This window comes from Gopherus evgoodei, chromosome 3 (genome assembly GCF_007399415.2).
Source record: "Gopherus evgoodei ecotype Sinaloan lineage chromosome 3, rGopEvg1_v1.p, whole genome shotgun sequence".
NCBI lineage: Eukaryota > Metazoa > Chordata > Testudines > Testudinidae > Gopherus > Gopherus evgoodei.
The window spans coordinates 125,381,314-125,408,634 of NC_044324.1; the positions used below are offsets into that span (position 1 = coordinate 125,381,314).

Genomic DNA, 27,321 nt, shown 5'->3' on the forward strand with positions numbered 1-27,321 from the left:
GTGGAATTTTTGCAACTTTTTTCAAAAATTTGAAGCCAGCATCTCTTTGTGTATGCTGGACACTAGTGTCCAACACCTTGAATAACCATTTCCCCGCATGCAAAATACTTAATCAAACAGCATGATTCTGTTTGATACCCATTTTACACTAGTATAAATGACTATACAAGGCCCATTTTTTTTTACTAGTTAATCTCCACAAAATAACTTCTGGAAGTTTTGAGTTTCCAGGAGTCAGGAATCTATTCACGTAACTTACCTTCTGAGAACAAGTAGTATAGATAAGTAATTTTCTTAGTTTCAGTGGTTAATTGTGATGCGATAACTCAGCTCACCTTCTCCAGGGTCAGATTTTGTCATTTAGCATTCATTTTTTGTCATTTAGCATTCATATATCTGAGAACAAGTAGTATAGATAAGTAATTTTCTTAGTTTCAGTGGTTAATTGTGATGCGATAACTCAGCTCACCTTCTCCAGGGTCAGATTTTGTCATTTAGCATTCATTTTTTGTCATTTAGCATTCATATATCTGAGAACAAGTAGTATAGATAAGTAATTTTCTTAGTTTCAGTGGTTAATTGTGATGCGATAACTCAGCTCACCTTCTCCAGGGTCAGATTTTGTCATTTAGCATTCATATATCTTTTTCATTTTATTCCTTTCACATTATTTTAAGAAATTAATGAATATGGGTGTGAAAACAGTGGCAGACTACAAGCAAATAAAACCTCTCTCTCAACATACTATAAAAATAAAGAATGTCATTTGTATAACTACCACTTCTGGGCAGTAAACAGTTTTAGAATTCCAGCTGGAAAAATTCCCAGTAATCAAATGCTAGAAGCAATGACTGTCCTAGGAGTGATTATTGTAATTTACCTGTAAATCTTCTCTAAAGGTTAAGAACTTTCTTCGTGTCGCTGACACTGTCCCAAATCCCATGACAAGCAGGCTTCAGTTTTGGTCTCCCTAATAGCAGAGCTTTATACTTGAATCACCAGATTAGCTGTGATTTAATACGTAAATATTTGACTTAATTAGTATGTTCTTCTAGGATTATGGGTTCATATGGTGCTTTTTATTTTTCACTTTAGCCTATAGTTTCTGTATACAGTAAACTGCAGAGGTAATATAAGGGTCATATTGCCCGGTTTTGGATGTTTTTTCCTGTAGTCTAGGGTTGCCAACCCTCCAGGATTGTCCTGGAGTCTCCAGGAATAAAGATTTAATACTTAATTAAAGATTATGTTGTAATGAAACCACCAGGAATACTTCCAACAAAAACTGGCAACCCTACTGTAGTCGTGAAATAAGTTTTTAAAACAAAAACATATAGTTAATTCAGAAAATAAAATCTTCCAAAAAGAGAATTCCTTGTAACTATTTCTGTATTTGCTTTAATTTTTCTTTGCCAGTAACTTTTATATAGTTGTGTGATCACATAAATACAACACGTTTGATTCTCTTATTGTCTCTTACATAGTATTTTCATTTTCATCTCGTGAGAGTTATTACAGAACTACCTTAATAAATAAATACCAGTAATATCAACATGCTACTACTAATGAAATATTCTGAGCTAGTCCACTTTTTAAAAATACCTTAATTCATTGATCCTTCTTGGATATGAGCGCCGAGGCCCTCCCTCAGGGTTAAACTGTTGGAAGTTTCATAGATTCATTATTTGAGTGGGTTTTATACAATATAACCCCGATCCTACAATTGGATGCAGACAGGTACACCTTTGTGACACTCTTGCCACAGTGAAGCCAGTTGCCCTTCACAGGTGCAATGATCTATAGTCTCTATTTGATTGGAGGACCAGGGTTGAAATTTGTTGTTTGCAACTTACTCTGTGCAACTGCGTTTCTTCAAAGCAAAATAGTTGTAAATTGGTATTGTCTGCATTTAGCAACAGCAGGGTCAGCACAAGGTCTATGTTGATTTATATGGAATTCAATAATTTTAACTGTCATAAGTCAGTAGTTGTGAGTGGAACTCAATGCATTCCTGCATTCATTTCTTCTGTGTGCGTTTTGGAGTCTGAGCTTTTCCTTTTAGTTACATTCCAAACCCCTCCTCCTCCCCCCAACGCTGTTTCATTTTATTTTTCCTGCTAAGTGCATTTGGCCATTAGGGTAACATTATAATCTTATGGTCTAAACATTAGAGAGTATACTGCATTTAAGTTCACAACTGCTGTCTCTCTTGAGTTGTTGCTAACCGTACTGGCAATATACTAATAAGGACACAGTCATTGGCACATTTTGCCAAAACAGCTATAATGTACTATATAAATCAAGAACCCTGGCACTCATCCAGAAAGACTACAGTGCCTATTAGAATTCTGATTGTACTCTATGTAAGGCATAAACTAAACTGTCTCCACCTGCAGGCCAAATGATCTTAGCAGGAAACCTGTAATGAGATTTGTCCCCTTTGACAATCTGTAGGAAAGCAGGAAGGGGGGCTTAGAGACTGACATGCACAGAAGCAGGTGTCAAGCATGTGGTGCAGAAAGGTTCATTGTAAGTAGAAACTAACCTAAAAAGTTTGATGAAAATCTTACTTTTGTTTTTTTTTAATTATAAGGCTCTGGAAAATCTCTTGTGATGAGGGGAAAAAAGAAACATCTTTTAGTCTGCATTTTTATTTAGAGCTAAATTGTGATTTGTTTGGCAGTGCAGGGGAGTAAGAGGTTGGAAAACACCGCATTCTGTTGCATTCTACCATATCTGCACAGGGAGGGAGATGGAATGACTAGTTTCCTTGGGGCTTGTACTCCCACTCCTGCGCATGGACCTGAGAGTGGTAGGGAACAGGAAGATCCTGGTCGATCCTCCACCCAATACTATAACCAGCATCACTGCACCAGAGGACATGCATTACATAGAGTGCATAATATAGACCAGATGGCGTGTACTTGTTCTCTTTTCCTTCCCTCCCCACACTACTGTATTTTTTAAATCAAATGTCCTCTGCCTTCACTGGGGCACTGCTCTGTCTAATGAGGGCAAAAGCCAGTAGAGCAGCACCCAGGGAGCAGCTAAGCAGAGATAAAGCTGCTAGGATCTGAGATTAAAACTGGCTTCTTGCCTTCTCATGCATCATCACCAGCTTTGATTCTGCAAGCCAAGCTATATTCTTTTTACACCTCTGCAACCTCACTGATTTGATGAGCTGTTGCACTGGTGGGTAGACAAGATCTAGCCGTCAAAACATTTCAATACTAGCAATGTGTGGAAAAGGAAAGAACCCAGTTTGATTTTAAGATCTCAGGGTGAGTTTGCAGGATTGGTGCTTTCATTCTTGATGTTATGCTCTTCTCCTAACTGGGAATGAGGTTGAGCATCTGCTTCAGAAAAAATTACTAATGTCATATATATCTCCTAAGTAGAGGCATTACTGAAGTGAACAGCTGTTACCCAAACAAAACCTGAGAATTGAACTTGTTTTATACTCTTGAACTTCCCTTGCCCAGAAAGAATGAGAGTGAGCCTAGAATGTTCTGAATGAGCCTTCTGTCAAGCAACAAGACCATTCCAGATATGATTTTCTTCACCTCTTACAGATGAGGGGTAAACTAGGTTTATAATAGCTGCAGATAAACCCTTAATTAGCGGACCTAAGAGGTGCCACCATACTACTGGAATTCATATTTTACACGATCACCTTAAAATGTAAATTCATATCTGTATTAAAAGTTGAAGTATGTATTATCTTTTGAGTGATTTTAATACATATTTTAGTGAATTAAGATGGTAAATCTAATTTGTTTCTATCTGATTTTTACTTTACAGTTGGACAAAGAGACCCTGCAAATGTGATTGTAAAAGAAGAGCTAGTTGAAAATATGGAAGTCATGCCACCAGAATCAACTGATAAGGATGGTGTTGAAGATGGACAGAAAGATGTTCAAGAAGCTAACGAACAGTTGCCATCAGAAGAAGAAAAAGTAGAAGAGTTAGAACAGCCCAGTGAATCTCAGTCTAATGATGTTGGATTTAAAAAGGTTTTTAAATTTGTTGGTTTCAAGTTTACTGTTAAAAAAGATAAGACTGAAAAGTCTGAACCTGTTCAGCTACTGACTGTTAAAAAAGAAGAAGCAGAAGTGGCAGCAAATGGAGCTGGAGATCATAAAGAAGTCAAGTTAGAAGTGGTGGAGGAAGCAACAGAAAGTGAGGTGACCCAGCCTGCAGAAAAGACTGAAGAAGAACCAAAGAATGAGGAACGGAAAGATGAATCTCTTCCTGAAAAAGTAGCAGAAAGCCCAAGTGAGGAAGAGGCAGAAGGAAAAAAAGAACCTAGCAAGTCACCAGAGTCTCCAACAGATGGATTAGTTAATGAAACCGCATCACCACTAAGAAAATTCTTTACTCAGGGTTGGGCTGGGTTTAGGAAAAAGACAAGTTTTAGGAAGCCTAAAGAGGATGAGCAGCAGACTCCTGAAAAAGAAAAGGAAGAGCAAGAAAGGGAAGTGGCAGAGGTCCCAGTAGAAGCACATGAGAAGGAGAAAACTGAGAAAGAAATGGAAGAGCAAGAAAGGGAAGTGACAGAGATCCAAGTAGAAGCAAGTTTGAAGGAGGAAGTTATTATTCCTTCTGAACAGTCACTTCCACAAGAGACCATTGAAAGTGTAAACAAGGAATCTGAAGTGTCCTTTGAAGAAAAAGTAGACCTATCCCCTGAAGAAAAAACAAAACCAGTGAAAGAATGTAAAATATCCTTAGAAGAAAAAACTGAAATACACTTTGAAGAGAAATCTGAACTACCAGCTCCCACAACCATGGAACTATTTGATGAAAAATTAGAAAAATCTAAAGAAGAATCTGAACCTATAGCTCCAATGACAACAGAAGTGTTTGGTGAAAAAATTGAGAAACCTGAACCAAAAGCTCCACTGGCAACTGAAATCTTTGATGAAAAGTTAGAGGAAGAAGTTCATGTTAGCACTACAGAGGCAAAAGAGGTTAAAACAAATGAGAGAGAACAGATGCCCTCCTCAGCTTCTGAACAATCAGTTGAAGGAAATGGTGAGCTACAAAGAATTCAACCCACTGAGGAACAACTAAAGGCCAAAGGAACAGTATGCATAGTAGTAGACGACCACATCAAGCAAACAGAACCAAGCCCTGAAGATGCAGCTGCATGTAAGCCTCCAGAAGGCATCACCACTGAGGTTGAACTGTTGTCATCACAAGAAAGAGCCAAAGTGCAAGGCAGCCCCCTAAAGAAACTTTTTACAGGAACTGGCTTAAAGAAGCTTTCTGGAAAGAAGCATAAAGGAAAGAGAGAAGAAACTAAGCCAGGGGAACAAGTAGAACAAATTCAACATTTAGCTGATTCCCCAGAAAGTCCAGAAGAACAAAAGGCAGAGAGCTCTGCCTCTTCACCTGAAGAATCAACAGAGCCTCCTTCCGTGGAGAAAGCCATAGATGCAACACAGGTCACTGAAACTGAAGAAGGAGTAATTTCAGATGTAGAGAGAAAAAGAGAGTGTGTAACTCCTTGGGCATCGTTTAAAAAGATGGTGACTCCCAAGAAACGTGTCAGAAGGCTTTCTGAAAGTGACAAAGAAGAAGAAATTGATAAGGCAAAGAGTGCTACGTTGTCTTCTACTGAAAGTGCAGTCTCTGAAAATCAGGAAGAAACTAAAGTAAATGGTGAGGAGCAGAAGCTAGAAAAAAGCACAGAAGAGCCAAAACGAAAGGTTGATACTTCTGTATCATGGGAAGCCTTAATTTGTGTAGGCTCCTCTAAGAGAAGAGCTAGGAAATCCTCCTCTTCTGATGAGGAAGTAGGACAGAGGCTTGCTCAAGAAGGCCAAAAAATAGATGAAGTTGGTCAAGGCAAAGAAACTGCACCAGACATGATCCTAACTAGTTCCCAAGAAAGTGATCAAGGACAAGGAAGTTCCTCACCAGAACAAGCTGGAAGTCCATCTGAAGGAGAGGGTGTTTCAACCTGGGAATCATTTAAAAGATTAGTCACTCCAAGAAGAAAATCCAAAACCAAAATGGAAGAGAGAACTGAAGAATCTGTGTTAGTTTCCAGCATTGAACATTCTACTTCAGATGTTGAACCTGGAAAAGAAGAAACATGGGTTTCATTTAAAAAATTAATACCTGGTCGTCGGAAGAAAAAGTCAGATGGGAAGCCAGAACAAGCTTGTGTTGAGGAAGCTGGAGAAGAGATGAGAGAAACCACTGAAGAAGACTCTGATGTTCCAGCTGTTGTTCCTTTATCTGAGTATGAAGCAGCTGAACAAGAGAAAATTGAGGCCCAACAAGCAACACAAGGTGAGGCAATAAGGGAAGAAACTTTAGATGAAAAGAGAGCTGAAAAATTAGAAGATACCTTAATTATTGAGCAATTTAATGAAGGACTGGTTCATGCAGTTACTGTGACTGTTGTAGAGGGGGAGAGAGCAGTTACCAGTATTGAAGAAAGGTCACCATCTTGGATATCCGCTACTGTGACGGAGTCCATTGAACAGGAAAAAGATGAAGATGAACAAACTGAGCAGATATTTGAAACTGAAGTTGTTGTAGAAAAGACATTGGTGGTTTCTAAAACTTTGCCAGAGTTGAGAAAGGACATAAGTGATGATACTATAGTAAGTGAGCTGGAGTTAACATCAGAAGCATTGACAGCACTGGAAGAGGCAACAGAAGTTTCCTGTGGTGAAGAAGCAACAGAAGTGTCCCTTGCAGAGGAGACGACTGAGATGGTTTCTGCAGTGTCACAGTTAACTGAATCCCCAGATACTACAGAAGAAGTTACACCTGTTCAGGAGATAGAAGGGACTGAGCAAAACTTAAAAGAATTAAACAAACAAACACAGGAAATTCTTGAGGAGGTTGTACAAAGAGTGAAGCTATCAGATGAAGTACAGATGATTAGTGAAAGAACTGTGACTGGAGTCATAATTCAGTCAGTGCAGAAAATTGGATCTGAAATGAAAGATGAAGCTAGTGAAGCTACACTCATATGCAAAAAAACTGTGTTGGTTGAACAGTCCTTAAACAAAGAAGAACCTGAAGAGGCTGACATTCAACACATGGAAAGTGCAGGAAGTGTTGGAGGCAGAAATGAAGCTGATGGAAGTGTTCTACAGGAAGTGTCAGAGATGAGTGAAAAGTGTGCAGTAATGAAGGAACACATAGAAGAAGCTAAAAGTCTGGATAGATTGGCAGATGAAAGTCAATGGCAAGAAACTGAACAAGCATTTATAGAAAGACATGAAGAAATGTCTGAAGTAGAAAGGATTCTAGAGAAAGGTAAATTGAAAGACGAGGAATTTTACAGTAGTGTCACAATAACTACCAAAGCAGAGCATGAAGTGAAAGCGGAGTATGTTACCGTAGTAAAACAACAAGAAATTTCAACCGAAGAGGCCAAAATGAATGTAAAAGTAGTAATTCCAGGTGAAATCGCAGATGAAGGTGCTCTAGAAGTGGATGGATCTGAAAGTGAACCACATGAAGCAAAGCTTGAGATGTTCCAGGAATTTAAGCAAGTGGTGGACATGGTGCCTAACTTAGAATCAAAATGCATGAAAGTAACTGTAACAGAAGCCCCTTTGCAGAGTGAGGCAGAAGATGCCATGCTCTCTTCAGAATCAAAACGTACAGAAGCAGCTGCAGCTCAGTCCCCCATACAGAGTCAGGGGACTGACATCCCAGCGCAGAGTAAAAGGGAACATGCCAGGGAGGCCTTAGAACCAAAATGCACAGAAGCACTTGTAGATGAGGCCTCTGTGCAGAGTGGGATAACTGAGGTTCCTGTGAAGAATGAGGTGGAAGATGCCGTGCTCATCTTAGACTCAGAATGCACTGAAGCAGTTGCAACTGAAGCTCCAGTGCAGAGTGATGTAACTGAGGCCTCTGTGCAAAGCGAGGGGCAAGATGCTATGCTTACCTGGGAATCTAAGGGCACCGAGGCCACTGTGCAGAGTGAGGTGGAAGGAATTGCTACTGAGGGGGTGATGCAGAGTGAGATAACTGAGGCTCCTGTGAAGAAAGAGGTGGAAGGTGCCGTGCTTATCTTAGAAGCCGAATGCACTGAAACACTTTCATCTGAGGCTCCAATGCAGAGTGATGTGACTGAGGCCGCTGTGCAAAATGAGGTGGAAGATGCTGTGCGTGTTGTAGAAAAAGAATGCACAGAAGCACTTGCAGCTGAGGCTCCCATGCAAAGTGAGGTGCAAAATGCCTTGCTTTTCTTGGAATCCGAATGCACAGAAGCAATTGCTGCTGAGGCCACTGTGCAGAGTGAGGTAACTGAGGAGGCTACAGTGCAGAATGAGGTGGACGATTCCATGCTTACCTTAGAATCAACATGCACAGAAATCACTGCAATCGAGACCACCGTGAAGAATGAGGGAACTGAGATCCCTGTGCAGAGTGAGATGGAAAATGCCCTGCTCTCCTTAGAATCAAAATGCACAGAGATGATTGTAACTGGGGGTGCAATGCAGAGTGGGGTAACTGAGGCACCTGGGAAGACAGCGGTAGAAGATGCTGTGCTTACCTTGGAATCGGAACACGCTGAAGCGGTGGCAGCTGAGGCTCCCATGCAGAATGATGTAGAAGATGCGCCATCTAACCTAGAATCAGAATACCCAGGGGCAGTTGTAAATGGGGCCCCTCTACAGAGCGACACATGTCCTAAAGAACAGCCTGTGTGTGGAAAGGGAGACGAAGAGGAGCCTATGGAAGCAAAACCAACACTTCTACTGACTGCCACAAGTTCAAATGACAATCAGCGAGAGGAAACCAAGTTGGAGCTAATGACGGAAGTGGAGAAAGATTTGTTTGAATCTGGAAAATTGGAACTTGCAGGCAGTGATAAACTTTATTCAACTCCAGTGCAGCAAGAGATTTTAGCTGTGCAGCTAGAAGATACTGGCTCACCCATTCCTAGTATTGAAAGCTCTGAGGCTCAAAAAGCATCTGTGCCTGTAACAGCTGCAGCAGTTGAAGAACAAATCATTGCAGAAACTGTAACATCTATGGAAACCTCAGCTGAAACTTTAGAGCTTTTAGCAGCAGTGCCTGCAAAACTATTTCCTGAACTAGTCCAAGATATTACCATTGCTCATTCAGGATTTGAGGCTGCAGACAGTAGGAGTGAAGAAACTGCAACAGTGTCAGTATCAGAGATGACCGCTGCAATGGTGGATGGAAAGATTGAGAAAGCAACAAGCTGCACACAACCTGATTTGATCCAAAAAGATTACGTGGATGACACAACCCAGGGGAAGGAACAACGGAAGCCAGAGTGTAGGGAAGAAGCTGGGGAAAAACTAGTTTCTCAACATACAGAAAGTCCATCTGTAACCCACATAGAATTCGAAAAAGATATTGTTCAGCCTGTCACTATAGAATCTGAGAGTACAAAAATTGTATTAAAGATAATTCAGACTGTGGTTGACAAATTTGAAAGAACAGAAGAGCCAGCTGCTGTGTGCATGGCATCTGAATCGCAGCAGCAGATTAAATCAACAGATGGAAATCAAAAAGATATAAATATATCTGAAGTTCAGGAAAGTGTGCAGGCTCATCAGCAGCTTCTTGTAAAAGGTGAAAAGACAGTAGAGGATAAAGAACAAGAGTTCCAGCAACCAAGTACAGTCAAACATACTATTTTAACACAGTCTGCAGAGAAACGAGCTACTCTAGAACAAACAGAAGATTTGCCATTAATTTCTGATATGTCAAAAGAAGTTGAAATTCAGGATTCAGGAAAGATTGTAGCTGTCACTGAAGATGTTTCAAGTGAAAGTTTAGAGGCTCAAAACTCAGCGATAGATATGAGTGTTTCAGAAGATTTATCCAAAGAGACAAGAACGGACCAACCAAAGCTAAAGGAAAAAGAAGCAGGGCAGACTGTGGCCACCCAAGAGAGATATATGGTTCAGCAAACACATATAGAAAAGAAGGAAGACAAACATAGCCAACCAGTGGAAGACATGAAGAGACACACAGAGGAAGATGTAAAAGAATATGCATCTTGTGGGAGTCCGCAATCAAAGTCAGAGCTCACCAAATCTTGAGGTCCAATGTAAGTAGCATTTTCATTACTTATTTTTTGGTAGCATTATTCAGAATCTTTTCATTGTTGTTGATTTGATACTGTGTAGTGCCTTTTGCATGCATCAAAGATTTCAGATTGCAAACCAGGGCCAAAATTTTCAAATTATTTTGCCTAACTTGAGACAACTAGACCCATATTGGTTGAAACTATAGTAAAGAACAGAATTACCAGACACATAGATGAACATAATCTGTTGGGGAAGAGTCAGCACCGCTTTTGTAGAGGGAAAGCGTGTCTCACCAATCTTTATTAGAATTCTTTGGACAAGGGTGATCCAGTGGATACGGTATCCTTAGACTTTCAGAAAGCCTTTGACACGATCTCTCTCCAAAGCCTTTTAGGCAGAGTAAGCAGTCATGGGATAAGAGGGAAGGGCCTCTCATGGATCAGTAACCAGTTAAAAGAAAACAAAGGGTAGAAATAAATGGTCAGTTTTCAGAATGGAGGGATCTATACTGGATCCAGTGCTGTTCAACATATTCATAAATGATCTGGGGAAAAGAGGTAAACAATGAGGTGGCAAGATTTGCAAAAGGTACAAAATTACTCAGATAGTTAAATCCAAAGCAGACTGCAAAGAGTTACAAAGGGATCTCAGAAAACTGGGTGACTGGGCAACCAATTGGCAGATGAAATTTTAATGTTGATTAAATGCAAAGTAATGCATAATGGAAAACATAATCCCAACTATACTTACAAAATGATGGAATCTAAATCAGCTGTTAGCACTCAAGAAAGAGATCTTGGCGTCATTGTGGATAGTTCTCTGAAAACATCCACTCAATGTGCAGCAGTGGAAAAAAGCTAACAATATTAGGAACCATTAGGAAAGGGATAGGTAATAAGACACACAATATCATTGTGCCACTATATATTTCCATGGTACGACCACACCTTGAATACTGCATGCAGTTCTGGTCACCACATCTCAAAAAAGGTTTATTAGAATTTTAAAAGGTACAGAGAAGGACAACAAAAATGATTAAGGTATGAAACAACTTCCATGTGTGGAGAGATTAAAAAGACTGGGACTTTTCAGCTTTGAAAAGAGACGACTAAGGGGGGGATAAGATAGAGGTCTAGAAAATTGTGAATAATATGGAAGTGAATAAGGAAGCGTTATTTACTCCTTTACACACTTTTTTTTTTTAAAAGGGTCACCCAATGAAATTAATAGGCAGCAGGTTTAAAACAAAAGGAAGTACTTCTTCATACAATGGACAGTCAACCTGTGGAACACCTTTCCAGGGGATGTTGTGAAGGGAAAAACTATAACGGGGTTCCAAAAAGAATTAGATTAGTTCATGGAGGATAGGTCCATCAATGGCTATTACCCAAGATGGTCAGGGAGAACCACATGCTCTGGGTTTCTCTTGTCTCTGATTGCCAGAAGCTGGGAGTGAACAACAGAGGATGGGTTTCAGTGGTAGCCAAGTTAGTCTGGATAAGCAAGAAAAAAAGGGAATCCCTTGTGGCACCTTTAGAGACGAACAAATTCATTTAGGCATAATTTTTCGTGGGCTAGAACCCACTTCATCAGTTGTATGAAGTAAAAGATGAGCAGGTATAAATACATGAAAGGATGTGGGGTGGTTTACGAAGTGTTAAGTCAGTCTAACGAGACAAATCAATTAACAATAGATACCAAGAGAGGAGAAATAACTTTTGAAGTGATAAGAGAGTGGCCCATTACAGACAGTTGACAAGAATGTGTGAATAACAGCAGGGGGAAATTAGCATTGAGGAAATTACATTTAGGTTTTGTAATTATCCAACCACTTCCCTTCTTTATTCAGGCCTAATCTGATGGTATCTAGTTTGCGAATTAATTCCAGTTTTGCAGCTTCACGTTGGAGTCTGTTTTTGAAGTTTTTTTGTTGAAGAATTGCCACTTTGAGGTCTGTTATAGAGTGACCAGAGAGATTGAAGTGTTCTCCTACTGGTTTTTGAATGTTATGATTCCTGATCTCAGATTTGTGCCCATTTATTCTTTTGTATAGAAACTGTCTGGTTTGGCCAATGTACGTGGCAGAGGGGCATTGCTGGCACATGATGGCATATATCACATTGGGAGATGTGCAGGTGAATGAGCCCATGATGGTGTGGCTGATGTAGTTATGTCCTATGAAGGTGTCCCTTGAATAGATATGTGGACAGAGTTGGCATCGGGGTTTGTAGCAGGGTTTGGTTCCTGGGTTGGTATTTTTGTTGTGTGGTGTGTGGTTGCTTCAGGTTGAGGGGCTGTCTGTAAGCAAGGACTGGCCTGTCTCCCAAGGTCTGTGACAGTGAGGGATCGTCCTTCAGGATTATAGATCACTGATGATGCACTGGGAGGTTTTAGTTGGGGGCTGTAGGTGACAGCTAGTGTATCTTAGAGCTTGGCTGAAGACAATCAATTGTGTGATGTGGTCTGGATGAAAGCTGGAGGCATGCAGGTAAGTATAGCAGTCAGTAGGTTTCCGGTACAGTGGTTTTTATGTGACCCATTGTGTATTAGCACTGTAGTGTCTAGGAAGTGGACCTCTTATGTGGACTGTTCCAAGCTGAGGTTGATGGTAGGGTGGAATTCCTCAAGGCTCTCCTTCCCATAGGTCCAGATGATGAAGATATCATCAATGGAGCGTAAGCGGAGTAGGGGCGTAAGGAGATGAGAGCTGATGAAGCATTTTTTCTAAATCAGCCATAAAAATGTTGGCATATTGAGGGGCCATGTGGGTACCCATTGCAGTCCCGCTGACTTGAAGGTATAAATTGTCACCACATGTGAAATAGTTGTGAGTGAGGACAAAAAGTCACGAAGTTCAGCCACCAGGTTTCCCATGACATTATCAGGGATACCATTCCTGATGGCTTGTAGTCCATCTGTGTGTGGAAATTTGGCATAGAGAGCTTCTACATCCATAGTGGCCAGGATGGTGTGTTCTGGAAGATCATCAAAGGATTGTAATTTCCTTAGGAAGTCGTGGTGTCACAAAGATATCTGGGAGTGCTGCTAGTGTAGGGCCTGAGGAGAGAGTCTACATAGCCAGATAAAACTGCTGTCAGAGTTCCAATGCCTGAGATGATGGGGCATCCAGGATTCTCATTCTCATTGCTTGCCAGTTCTGTTCATTCCCTCTTAATCACCTGGCATTGGCCACAGTTGGAAGACAGGCTACCGGGCTAGATGGACCATTGGGCTGACCCAGTATGGCTGTTGTTATGTTCCTGTCTAAAAATGTAAATAAGGAGCCTTATTTTTAAACGTTGTTGAGTACTCACAGCTTCCATTGTTAACAAGAGAACCTGTGAAAAATAGACCACTTTTATTCAGTAGAAGCAACAGATCTTTTGGATGAGATGTAAAGCAGAGGTCTTGAACAGCTGTACTACCCAACTTCATGGGTGATTATTCTCCACTTGCCTACTGAATTATCCTTCACCTGCTGTCCCCCGTTAGTGCCAATTGGAGCTGTGCATACTCAACACCTTGGAAAATCAGAACACTTTTATTCAGGTGCAGCACAGCACTGTTTCTCTTGAGAGAGTTATTCCTCCTCTTTATGCCTTGGGGGAGCCGTGCTCTCCTACAGGACCCCTCCTTCTTCTTGGGTAGTACAGTGAGAGTTTGCTCCACTTCTCGTTTTAGTCTTCGCTCATCAGTGAATGGGGGGAATTCCAGCAACAATCCTGGGGGTAATATGGGACATGCAGCTGTATTACTGTCATCTTACAAGCTAAGCAAGTTGATCCGTGTCTAGTCAGTATTTGGATGAGAGACCTCCAAAGAAACCCCAGTTGCTGCAGGAAATGCTTATAATTTAGTAGTGACAGTCTTTTCTCAGGCTCAGTACTAAACTGTTGGTGTCAATTGAGACAGAAAACAGAAGTTTTAAACGTTTCTATTGCCGTTGTCATTTTGCCTCTGAAAATTAGAGGCCAAATCATCAACTGGTGTAAGTCAGTTACTCTGTAGGCTTCAAATAGAGCTGTCCTGATTTTATGTTAGGATCTGATCTTAGATTTCCAGAAGAATGTAACCTGGGAACTGGCTAATTTCCAAGTTTAAGAGGTAGCCACTTGAGTGTTGGACACCTGGGAGGAGGGTAGGTTTCTGGCCACTGGAAGATGGGTCTGCTTCAGGACTTTTGAAAGGAAAAATTCCCACCTACTTATCCTTCTCATCTTATGTTCCTAATGTGATCCTGCTTACCTTGCTACTGGTATCCAGCCATCCTGTTTGGCTGAAAACCAGTGGCACAAAAACCAGTACAGAACCTGTGAGGCAAACTGGGATAATGAGGCTGTGATGCTGCCACCTTCTTGTTGTATTGGAGTTCTGTGGAAGCGAGAGAAGTGTTGTTCTCTTCAGAGCAAGAACTCAGAGTGAGATGGGGATTCTGCTGGGAAATGAAGACAAGGGGTGAAGTACTGAAAAAGAGTCACTTCAGTGTAGGAAAAACTCTAAAAACTATACAAACACAGCAGGGAAATGCAGCCACTTATATAAAACTCCAGTCAGTGTCAGATGGTGGATAATTATGAGCAACTTGACAATAACAAACCAGTGCAGCCATGTCATTTAAGCTTCTGTGATGTGAGATTTAAAAATAATTAACGTTTAAATTCTGAAAGCTATGTTGACAGTATCTTTAAGTAGAATAATCCAGCTATATACCTTTGTGTTGACTTGCCTTTCAACAAGAACTGAAACAAACTGGAGAAGATGAAAGTTCAAGCTCAGCTGTCTATGGCCAGAAAACTGGCATAGATTCTAGAATAGCTTAGTTCATGGTTAAGCATTTGAATTTCCAGGGTAATTTGGAAGGGTGCCCATTTATCTGTCTTTTCTCCACTTAAATGAGTCTGCTGACAAAGGAAGATTTGGTATGTCTAGGGAAGAAGTAGAATTTTTCTCTGAAATATTAAGTTAGGTGGACAAATAGTTACTGAATTGAGATATCGTAAATTGTGTTCATCTTTTTTTTGCCATTTTCATAAAAAACAATGGAAAAGGAGAGAGAGAGAGAGATTATTGATTTTTCAGATCTCCTATTTCTGATGTAGAGTACAAGACAAAGTTTTGGTGGCTACATTCCAATTTTAAATCTTCAGATTTAAATTAGTAATGTCAGAATGATACCTCAATCCAGAAAAGGTTAAAAAAGGCTGTCAAATGACCAATCACTAGGGTAGCTTGTCAATGTAGAAAAGAGAATGTTTACCTATACTGAAGCTAATCAGACACGCTGTTGAAAACAGTGAAAATGAAATGAAAATGTAGTGATCGTCACCCTTGAAAATTCTACTAACACTTTTGCCAGATTCTAGATTTAAAACATCTATTTAGGGTGTGCCTCCATGTTCTGCTACTCCCTCATGTCTTCTGCTACCCTCTCCCTGGATTTTCTTAGGTGCTCCATTTCTGTTTCCATTTTCTTAGGAGTTCTGCAGGAAGGGGGTGTGAGTGTGCATTTAGTGGTGATGTTGTGTTGTAGTGAGTGGGCTGACCGGAGCATCAAGCTCAAGGAGGGCTGTGAAGAAGATGGTACAAATGTTGTCAGTGGGGTATGGGAAATGTTCACTGGAGAAAATGGGGAGCAAATAGTATAGAAGGTTTTGTGGAGGCAGCAGAATGTGGGGCATGCAACAAGGGCAAAATGGGGGTCTACGAGGCTTTTCACTGTATTCCTAATCTCCCCCGCAAATCTAAAAAGGCTCTCAGCACTTTGAAAAGATGAGCCTGGGATCTTAAATTCCTAACTCCGTTAGTCAGTAAAAATCATGGACTGAACAGTGACTCTGGATTTATGCTTTTTACCAATATGCAACCGACTACCCTCCTCTTTTTGTCCTATGACTGCAGAGCTTAATGAGCTACTCTACCTTATATTATGTGCTAACTACTTACGCTAAACAATCTGGTCCACCTTGCATTTGGCTGTGTTGCTCAGTACCTTTTACAGACCTGAAGATGAGCTCTTTGTAAGGTCGTCGAAAGCTTGTCTCTTTCATCAACAGAAGATGGTCCAATAAAAGATATTACCTCACCCACCTTATCTCTTTAAAATGCTTAAGGGAGCCCAACTCCAGTGCTCCTCCGAAGGCCCCCAGGAGTCCAGGCACCCTTCATTTTGGACTTTGGGAGGTACACCGGAAGGGCAAAGGGAAAACTCCCATGCTGTGTTGCCCTGCAATCCTTTTGCTTTCTCCATCTGGCTCCCCCTCTCCAGCTGCATCCTAAGATGTTGCTCATCACAGCCTTGTTCCAGCAGAAAGGTCTGACTTTTGATTAAATGGTAATTGTTTAAGTAGGATTCCACTTGTTGGCTTGTATAACAACTTCCAAGATAATGATTTAGGGCTGTGGTTCTCAGACTTTTGTACTGGTGATCCCTTTCACACAACAAGCCTCTGAGTGCGACCCCCTTATAAATTTAAAACACTTCTAAAAATATTTAACACTATTATAAATACTGGAGGCGAAGTAGGATTTGGGGGTGGAGGCTCACAGCTCACGACTCCCCATGTAATAACCTTGGAACCTCCTGAGGGGTCCCAACCGCCATTTTGAGAACCCCTGATTTAAGAGGTGAAGATTTTCTCAGGTGTGTTTGGATTTTCAAGTGAAATCTCTTTAAGGGGAGGTAATGGTCACAGGTCATCTGTACCCTTACTGTCAGTTGTGTTTAGCGTAGCATTTCATTTTTAAACTGGAGGATGTTAACTGAGTTGATAAGGTCTCTCCAACACCACTCCTGAAAAACAGCCTCACCACTTAAGGAAATTCTGAGGAAGAGCAGAAATTACTTGAGTGAAATTTGTGATTAATAAGGCTTTGTTAATATTTTTGTTCTTTTGTTTCAGCTGTTCTGTTAAATGTGTGTGTTACATTTGGAGAGACCAGAATGTGAAGAAGGCAAGAGCAGAAAGTGGAATCTGCTAATTGGTCTGTAGACCAATGTTTCTGAATTGTGAGATTAGACCATCAATATCTGACATCATTCCTTGAGAGTAGCTGACAATCCTGAGGAAATATCAGGAGCTTTAGTCATCGCCCTCTACTCTTGGATGTTAACACTTCCTCTTTTCAAGACTTCTTGATTTTTGTTTGATAAAATGATTTGAAAAAAGTGATGTCTTTGATTAAATGCTTTCCATAGCCTAATGGCAATGCCCAGTTTCTGTTGTTCCAGATTTCCCCTTCTAACATGCTTCCAAAACTGGAGTGTAATTCTTGATGTATTTATATGTATATCATAAACCCAGTTCTGATTTTAATGTATATTCTCTATCTTATGTTAAAAATGCAAAATGATATACATTTGCATCACTATATGAAACTAAGTGCATGTGACCATGGTGAAGCACTGTGAGTGAGCTACAGCTGGCCACAAATTATCCCCATGAAATTTAGGCAGGTTTTCCACTTAGTGAAAAAGTGTAAGAACTGATATTTAAGGCATTATGCTAGTTGTTGTTCCTGCTTCCATAAAAGAGCATTCATGCTCAAAAGGTGTACATTTCCTATTTGGAAACCTACTGATGTAAATTATTAGGCAAAAGTTAATTTTGCATCACTTCCTCTATAGGAAGTGAACTATAATTTTCTTGAAAACATTTAAAGTTCACTTTATTGCAATTTGATTTCTCTGACAGCACCTGGTGGAAGCTGGAAGTCCTTGAGAGTTACAAATTTATCCATTTCAAATTGTTCAGCAACCTTGAAATGGCGATTTCAAGAAATTATTTTCCTTAAATCTCTGAGACAATATTTCAGCGTTATGAAGAAAAGGATTAACTGTTCTTATTTTTGCATTCTAATATTATCCTGTCTCCTGGACCACACAAATGCCATGAAATGAGACGTTGTTTTTAAAAAAATGTTTTGATAGATACTGGATTATGTCCGCTCCATATTTATGCCCATTTTTTTTCAGAACAGTGTGTTTCATTATGCTCATGTACATTTGGCAGATTGTGATTTCTGAAAATGATTTAAATAAAATCTTTGCCTATACTTAGCTCTGTTGGTTTTAATTAAGACTTAGCAAACCTGGAACAAAATATTTCTCAATTTTTGTCAGGTGTTAAGTTACAAGTGTAAATCAGTGCACACATAAAACTGGGCAGGCTTGAAATATTAAATAACTGAACAATTATTAAATGTTTAAAGTATTCTGTACTCGACCTTCCAGGCACAGAACAAGAATGGTGGGTCGTCAGTAGTTTTAGATCTGGTTTCTAAAATAAATGTTATATGTTGCACTTTGTGAACTTCACACCATTCTGGTTGAGCAAGATGTTGACCAATAACTTCATTATCCTATCTGTATAGTAATTTATTTTAAAATGAACTGTTTCCTTCTAATGTACCAAATGTTCTTGTTAGGGCAGGTGCCTCCCAGTCTCTAGGGCTGCACAGTGTGCAAACAAAGAAATGTGACGGATTGCACCATCTGGTGGTGGTTTTCTGCAACTTGCAACTTGTTACTCAGAAAAAGTATGTTAGCCAACTAATTCAGCTCTGGCAAGCAGATATGTGTTTCTCCTAAAATGTGTATAAAACAACACATGCATCTGCTAACAAAATATGGTCATGTCTGCACATACACGCTTACAATGGCACAGCTATACCAATACAGCTGTGCTTCTATAAGATTGCTTGTGTAGCCACATTATGCCTATGGGAGAGAGAGCTCTCCCATTAACATAAAACCAACTCAACGAGTGGTGGTAGCTATGTCAGCGAGATGCAGTGCTGTGTACCCAAGTGTTTATGCCGGCAAAGCTTATGTCACTCAGGGATGTGGGTTTTTTCGCACACCCCCGAATGTCAAAAGTTTTCCTGACATAAGTGTTAGTGTAGACATGCCTTAGTCTTGAGCGGAAAAGTGACAGGATCCTTGTGCTGTAAGGGCTGAATGAGACTTCCAAATATCAGGTTGTTTGAGTATCTTCCCGCTGTATTTGGCATAAACCATCTCATCACAAAATGTTGGAGCAGGGAGATACTGGTCATCAGGAGTAAGAAACACAAAGTATTTTCTGCAGAAATATCCAGTTATGTAAAGTGTTTATAGCTATCTTCTGAACATTTTAGGGTACATTAAAAAATTAGTTTTACAGTTCTCTTTTTTTCTTCATTTTTACTCTCTCTCCTCTCACCCCTTTGCTACTCTCTGTAAGAAGCACTCAAAGTGCTTAGCCCAGGAACAATGTTTGTGTTTTGTTTTGTTTTTTTAAACTTCTAATTTATCTGCTAAAATTTCTCTGAAGTCTTCCCCCCCCCCCCTTGACAATCTTAACTGTAGTTGAATATCACTTCAATCCTAAAATTGGGAAACTATTCTGAGTTAAGAGCAGGTCTTTAGTAACTTGTACTACAGGCAGACGTTGCTGCAGTAAAACATTTAACCTGGGACACCTTAACCCTAAAAAACAACCTAGTGCTCAGAACCTTTGAATCCCTTCTTTCAGCTCACTCATATTTTAACAGAAGTTAGTTGTGCATATGAGACTTGGAGAAACATTTATATGAAGCCTCAAGACACTTTGATACTGTACTTAAAATGAATTAGGATCTTCACTCTGCTCTGAGGACTTTGATTTTACCTGACATAATGCACACGCACTCTGTGTGTGTATAACATTGAAAGGAGAGGTTGGTATAATTAACAGATGGGACTCTGGGGATGCCCAGAAAAAAGAAGTGTCCTTTAGCTCTCTAAAAAGTCAATATTCTCCTACAAAGAACATGGCAGAAAGGGCCTTATTTTTGGCCCAATTATAAATGATGCCAATCTGCATTGTCACCGGTGCAACTTGCTAGGGTACTCCCTGAGTAAAGATTTTTCTTAACTCACAGAAAAATATATAAAAGTTTAAAGTTGAGAAATGTGATATCAAACAATCCAGTCTGTCTTTCCTTAGTGGCAACTTTCCCCCTTATCTTTGGGCATGAATTACAAAAGTAATTCTGACAATGGCTGTCAGTTCCCAGAGGTTATGTTGCTTGCATTATTTGTGCTTTTTATAACACCATGCAAAAGTGAAATCGGTTATGTTTGTACAAAATTATATACCTATGTACGTTAAGCCATATTGCAATAACTGCAACAGGTAAAACAAAACAATAGCATGACCTGTGTAAACCTTTGTAGCTCCAAAGCTGTTAATAATATGTAAAGTTATTTCTTGCCTAAACCTCATTTAAAGAAAGCTAGCTTTTATCAAAATGTAAATTATGTTGGTAGAAGCTGAGAAGCAAGTGCTTAATCTTGCTTGTTTTTTATATTAATCCTGGGCCTAGCTAAGCAATGCAACAAATGTTAACTGTATAACCAATGTTTCTTCTTGTAACAGACACCTATAAAATATGGCACCATTAAGACCTTCCTAATGGTGCAAGGAACATCTCTCTACATACAGATACTACTTTGTTCCAGCGTATTGCTTTGGCCCCTGAAATACTCACGCTGCAACCTGTAGCTTGTGCTTAAACTCCAAACTTGCAGCTTCCTCTAATCCAATGTACTGAGTTAAAAAATGTTGATTTTTCTATTTTGTTTTTAAGGTAGATTTTCACTGACTAAATAAAGTACAACCACAAGTTCATTCTAATGTGTGTACGTGTTTTGTAGTTTCGACTTCTTGCAAATGGTTTCTCTGTTTTATTGATAAATCTCCAGACAAGAGAATGTTTTGCTTCTTGACAACGAACAGTGTTGATTGACATTTTCTCATTCAACTTTAGATCTGAATTTAAAAAAAATTATATGATTACATTGAAGATTCAGTTGTGTGGGTGTATGTATTAATGGGTATATGTAGTAAGCTATTTCAGAGGATTTTGAAGAACAATTTCCAGATTGAATTCAGGCTTGTTGATTGTGTTCAGTGAGCAGGAAAGGCTATCAATTGTACACTTCCTTGTGTAGCTACTGAAGTCAGGCAAAAATAAGGCATCAATGTGGCTAAAGTTACAGCATAATACTGACATTGAATTGCCACAACAAATATGCAAAGCTCTCTGCACTGGCTCTCTGATCAGAATTTTCGAACGGTTTCCAACAGCACAGGGGTAACTCAACATCTCCCTTGAGATGATGCAAAGAAATAAAAATTACTTAAGATTTAAACCCAAACATAAAAATTGGGGCTATCAAATTATAGAATAAACCATATTGGGGGGGAAAAATACTTGACTTCTGTCCCTCCTTCAGCCTACCCTAGCAGCAAAAGGAAATTATAGTTGTGTCTGTAGGGCAAGCAGCATCAGGCCCTAGATAGCATTGGCCTCCCTTTTTATAGGACAGCAAGGTTTGCGTCCTCCCAGTAAATCTTGTGTTGACATTAGTTTGTAGCCTCTTTCTCTCAATTCAATTTTGAAACCCAGATTAAAACATTGCTATGGTGAAGTTGTACAGATTGGTTTTTGTGTTTTTCTTTTAAACTGAGACCATTTAATTAACAAAAAAAAAAGTGTTGGCCAGTCTGTGGTAGTTATTTGGTTAATAAACTCTGCCTTTGTCCTCATTATTTGTGTTAGTCTGTACATGTCCTTTTGTGGCCCTCATCACCACAGTTTCTGAGCCCCAGGGCAGGAAATGGTTGTTACCTTATCAATAGCAAGCATCCTAATTATTAAACTGAAGTGCTCAGTAAATGGGATGCTATTAGACTGGGTCCTTGCATCAATTTTTCTCAAAGGCTAATGTTCCCAGTTTCTACCATAATAGGCAGTGAACAGACACCATGTTATCTTAGGAGGATGCTGCTGTTTGGTGATGGTGATGGACTTCAGTGGAGCTACACCACTTAACACCAGCTGAGAATTTGATCCAATTATGTCTTTACAGTTAACACTTACATTGTGCCTTAGCTGATATATATATATATATACACTATAAAACATCAATTCCTACTGCCCATATGAACTAATGTATGAATAGACTAGAGTAAATTTGTACTAAGCAAAAGCTTATAGGCAAAGCTGGATTTAAATATAACCTGAACATAAGAAAAATCCTGCTGTGGCTCTGAAGACTTCTTTGGGAATAACCAGCATGATGACACCACATAGGGTGGGAGCAGGACTTTGGAATGACAGAAATGGGATGGAATTCAATAATACAAAGCACGTGATCATGTACTTAGGGTCCAATAAGGGTTTCTTCGAGCTGGTGTGGGCTTGTCAGTTGGAAGAAATGAAGGAGGAGACGGCCTGGTCTGTTGGTCAATCACAGGATGCCAAGCCACCAGCGTGATGCAGCTGCGAAAAGGCAAGTGTGCTCCTAGGCTTTATCTGGTGAGGCATTTCCTGTGGAGCTAGAGAAGTACAATGGCATTGTACAAGGCACTGGTGGTGTCAAACCTTATTTGGAATGCTATGTACAATTCTGGTCACTTGTGTTAAGGAAACAGGAATGGCAGTTGGAACAGATGCAGAGAAGAGCTACTGGGCTGGTCAAGGGAATGGAGGGCCTGTCTTAGGAAAATGGAAGAGCTTGGCTTGGTTAGGTAGCAAAAAAGGCTGAGAGGAGATATTTCTTGCTATAAATATATCAAAAGGGTAAACGGGGGGGGTGGGGAGGGGAGGAATTAACTTGAAGGCCAATGCTGACACAAGAACAAATGGATATAAACTGGTCATGCTTGCAAGGTCTCTAAACATCAGAAGAGTGAGGGTAGAGGAGCCTCCACATAGGAGTTGTGGGGATGAACAACCTACTTTTAAGAAAGAACAGGACATATTTATAAGTGAGAGTGTATGATGGGTTGCCTGAATGGAGGGAGTGCAGGGCTCACCAGTATTAGTGCTCACTTCCAGTTTATGCTTTATATTCGGGGTCAGGAAGGAATCCCCCCACCCCAATGTATTCTGGAATTATTTTTTGTCTCCTTCCTCTGAAGCATCAGGGATGGCTATAGCTGTAGATGGGATACTGGGGTGGACCAGGGCTTTGAGGTTGCACCAAACATTCTCTCAGGTGTGTAGCTGCCTGGTTCTTGCCCACATGCTCAGGGTCTAACTGATTCTCATAGGTGGGAGTGGGAAGGAATTCCCCCCCAGCTCAGCTTGACAGGCCCAAGTCAGGGGTGAGCAACTTAACTATAGGCCTCACTACCTGCATTCAGCTGAGGATGGCAAATATTGCAAAGCCTCAGCTGAGACTGACAAGGAGGCTCTTGCTGTTGGTAATGTTGGAGCACGCTGGACTTGATCTCTCCACCCCTTTGCACCTGCACCTTGCAGAGTCAGTCACACCTGTGCAAAGTAAATACAAAACATGAGCAGATCTGTATGATGGTATTTCTCAATCCTTATCCCCAGGTCAAGGCAGTGGAGACTAGCCTCCTCCCCCCAAAGTCTGAAAGCTCACTCTTAGCTGAGTCGGGTTTTAGACTTCACTATTTTTCAGTCCAAGAGAGGAAGAATCTAGTGATCTTCAAGACAAGAGAGACTGATGTTGATTAGCATTTCATTAATTTTTTGTTTATATTTTAATCCCTGTAATTAAAGTTCTTCCGTCCATGGTTACAGGCACTGTAGAAATTAGCAAAATAACAGCTCTGAACCAGCTTATTTGAGGAGGTGGTGTTATGCAGAAAGACACATTACAGAGGATAATATTTATTTGTTGTTTGAATTCCTCTGCCCGCCAGCATAGTATTTAGTCTTTAAGGGGATCAGCTTCTGTATCAAATGACTGAAGGATAACTAATGTGACATCAATTTTTAAAAATGGCCCCAGAGGTGATCCCAGCAATTACAAGTCAGTAAGCCTGACTTCAGTACCGGGCAAACTGGTTGAAACTATAGTAAAGAACAAAATTGTTAGACACCTAGATGAACATGATATATTGGGGAAGAGTTAACATGGTTTTTGTAAAGGGAAATCATGCCTCACCAATCTATTAGAATTCTTTGGGGAGGAAGGGGGTCAACAAGCATGTAGACAAAGGGGATCCGGTGGATATAGTGTACTTAGATTTTCAGAAAGCCTTTGACAACATCCCTCAAAGACTCTTATGCAAAGTAAGCTGTCATGGGATAATAGGGAAGGTCCTCTCATGGATTGGTAACTGGTTAGAAGATGGGAAACAAAGGGTAGGAATAAATGGTCAGTTTTCAGAATGGAGCTAGGTAAATAGTTGTGTCCCCCAAATGTCTGTATTGAGATCAGTCCTGTTCAACATTTTCATAAATGATCTGGAAAAAGGGGTAAACGGTGAGGTGGCAAAATTTGCAGATGATACAAAACTACCCAAGAGAGTTAAGTCCCAGGCAGACTGCGAAAGCTACAAAAAGATCTCTAAAAACTGACGGGGCAAGAAAATAGCAGATGAAATTCAGTGTTGATAAATGCAAAGTAATGCACATTGGAAAACAGCTAATTTAGACCCAACTATCCATATAAAATGATGGGGTCTAAATTAGCTGTTAGAACTCAAGAAAGAGATCTTGGAGTCATTGTGGATAGTTCTCTGAAAATATTCACCCAATGTGCAGTGACAGTTTAAAAAAGTGAACAGAATGTTGGGAAACATTAAAAAAGGGATAGATAATAGGACAGAAAATATATTGCCTCTATATAAAGCCATGGTACTATCACATCTTGAATACTGCATGCAGATGTGGTCGCCCCATTTCAAAAAAGATATATTGGAATTGGAAAAGGTTCAGAAAAGGACAACAAAAATGAATAAGGGTATGGAACGGTTTCCATATGAGGAGCGATTAATAAGACTGGGACTTTTGAGCTTGGAAAAGAGATGTCTAAGGGGGGGGATATGATAAGAGATCTATAAAATCATGATTGGTTTGGAGACAGTAACTAGGGAAGTGTTATTTACTCCTCATAACACACAAATTAGGAGTCAGCAAATGAAATTAATAGGCAGCAGGTTTAAAATAAAAGGAAGTAGTTCTTCACACAATACACAGTCAAAACTCTTTGCCTGAGGATGTTGTGAAGGCCAAGACTATAAGAGAGTTCAAAAAAGAACTAGATAAGTTCATGGAGGATAGATCCACCAATGGGCAGGGATGGTGTCCCTAGCCTCTGTTTGCCAGAAGCTGGGAATGGGTGATGGGATGGATCACTTGATTTCCTGTTCTGTTCATTCGCTATGGGCACCTGGGATTGGCCACTGTCGGAAGACAGGAAACTGGGCTAGGTGGACTTTTGGTCTGACACAGTATGGCCGTTCTGATGGTCTTTTATGTTTACTTGGTGGCAGGCAAAATCAATTGAGACATGTATGGCTCTTCCACAGAGATGCACTAGAGTTTGCAGAAGCCTCACCATTACATCTGAGTAGCCTAGGGACTGCCTCTGCTCCAGGACCTGGGGGAGGGGAGGTGACACATTTTCCCCCTATTAGCGATCTCCAGTGTCTAGCATTATTACTTGGCTTCAGATCGTACAGTAATGGGAGCCATATAAAGAACTAGAAAGATAGGAGCTGCAGTGATGTTTTGCCCCTACAGGTGGAACTCTCATTGAATTATGTAGCCATACCATTTGAGGGGCAACTGCAGAATGAAGCTGAACAGCGAAAGGCTGGTACATTTACTGAAACAGGCTTGATTTCTGACCCGGGAAAGATTTGCACAGGTACTTACCTTTAGGCATGTGAGCAGTCCCATTGACTTCATCAGACCAACTCACACATGTAAGCTTAAGCACATAAATACATACATTCTTGATGGGTTGGGGCCATATTTGTTAAATAGTTGAAATATGGCTATATAAATAATGAGCATTCAGCAATGAATTATTCTGTTTATTTGTTTCCCTGAAGTTAAAAATAAGTCACAACAAATATACAAATTTGTTTGCATCAGGATTTCAATTCAGTGGCCAAGATTCCACTCGAAAAATCAGCTGCTGAGGCAATTGGCTGGCAAGCTTCATTGCTGGTAAAACCACTTAGACTGTCAGCTTTTTGTTTGTAGAGCACCTAGCACAATGGGTTCCTGCTCCATGTCTGGGACTTCTCAGTGCTACTGCAGTACAAATAATAAATGATCATTAACGTTCCTGATGTTGGCTCTGCCTATTTCTTCCATGTCCACCAAGAAAGCAGCTGGGGAGTCCATCTTTGGGTGTCCCTGATGGCCTAAGTGATTAAATAAAATAATTAAATCAAATAAACAGGCTTTGGGAAAACCAGAGAATTCAGCACAGGTTTAATAGGATCAGTAGAAGAAATAGCCAGAATCTCACTTCTTCCTTTATGAGAACCAGTTGTTTAGGGAAGTCATGCAGACAGAAATGAATTAGTTAATTATAATTCAGCCTTTAATTTCAAAAAGGGTAAAAGAACTGGATGAGGAATTGGAATGACAAGCTGACAACCCAATCGGGGTAGACTAGAACTCCAATAAAGTGTTATGCAGGCAAAGATAAGAAGAAACCAATTACAGCTAGAAAAAGAATTTAAGTGTTTGAGAATACGTAGAGCCTTAACTCAGAGGCAGAAAGAAGGAACCAAGTATACTACTAGTGGTGGCTAGGGTAAAGCGTAGAAGTTATTTAACTATATAAAAAATTCCAAGGGAAAGTGAACAAAGATGAAGGAAATAGAGACTAACTTCTGGATCTGCAGATGTAATTGCTTGAATGTGTTCACAGTTGAATTTAGGAATCCTGCACCAGTCAGAAAGCTGGCCAGCTGAAAGAAATTCAACAAGCAGAGACTTTCAACATCCAAAAGGAACTAATTCCAGATGCAAACCAAAGTATGTGAGTAAAATTTTCCTTTGCACTTACCTGAGCAGAATTCACATAGTTTCCTACGCTCTTTTATTCTTTCATTTTGACAAATAAGTTACAGAATGTGGTTTTTTTGGCCTTTACATACAAGACCTTACTGTGCAGGCTTTAGTCATCTGAGTAATCTGAGCTCATGACAGTAGCCCAATTGACTCCAGGGAGACTACTCCCCTCATGAAGACTTGCATGATCAGGCCTATAGTTAGTTCATGCTTCACAGTGATTGGTGGACTAATGGTAGTTAGGAGGAAAAATAATTCATCAAGTGTCTATAGCATCTTTCTTCATTGTCAGGATTTTCATATTCGGTTACAACAGGGCCCCAAAATATTGCCAAAAAATGCAGCAGCGTAAACAATGTTTTTCACAAAGCGGGTCCACAAGGTGGAAACTCAGTTGGCGTTGTCTACTTATTCTGCTTCCTCAGGCAGTAATTTTGCTCACATTTCCAGGGATTGC

The 27,321-nt window shown here is 40.1% G+C and overlaps 1 protein-coding gene across 2 annotated transcripts in view; it reads left to right on the forward strand.

Moving 5' to 3' along the window:
- Window positions 1-20,701, forward strand: part of AKAP12 (A-kinase anchoring protein 12) — a 135,860-nt gene extending 115,159 nt beyond the window's left edge. For both annotated transcript variants that reach the window (XM_030556582.1, XM_030556583.1), the window contains 2 exons: window positions 3,802-10,066; window positions 16,946-20,701. In XM_030556582.1, coding sequence (XP_030412442.1) covers window positions 3,802-10,058 — 6,257 coding nt within the window. In that variant the 3' untranslated portion in view covers window positions 10,059-10,066; window positions 16,946-20,701. The remainder of the gene's footprint in view (window positions 1-3,801; window positions 10,067-16,945) is intronic.
- The last annotated feature ends 6,620 nt before the right edge of the window (window positions 20,702-27,321 follow it).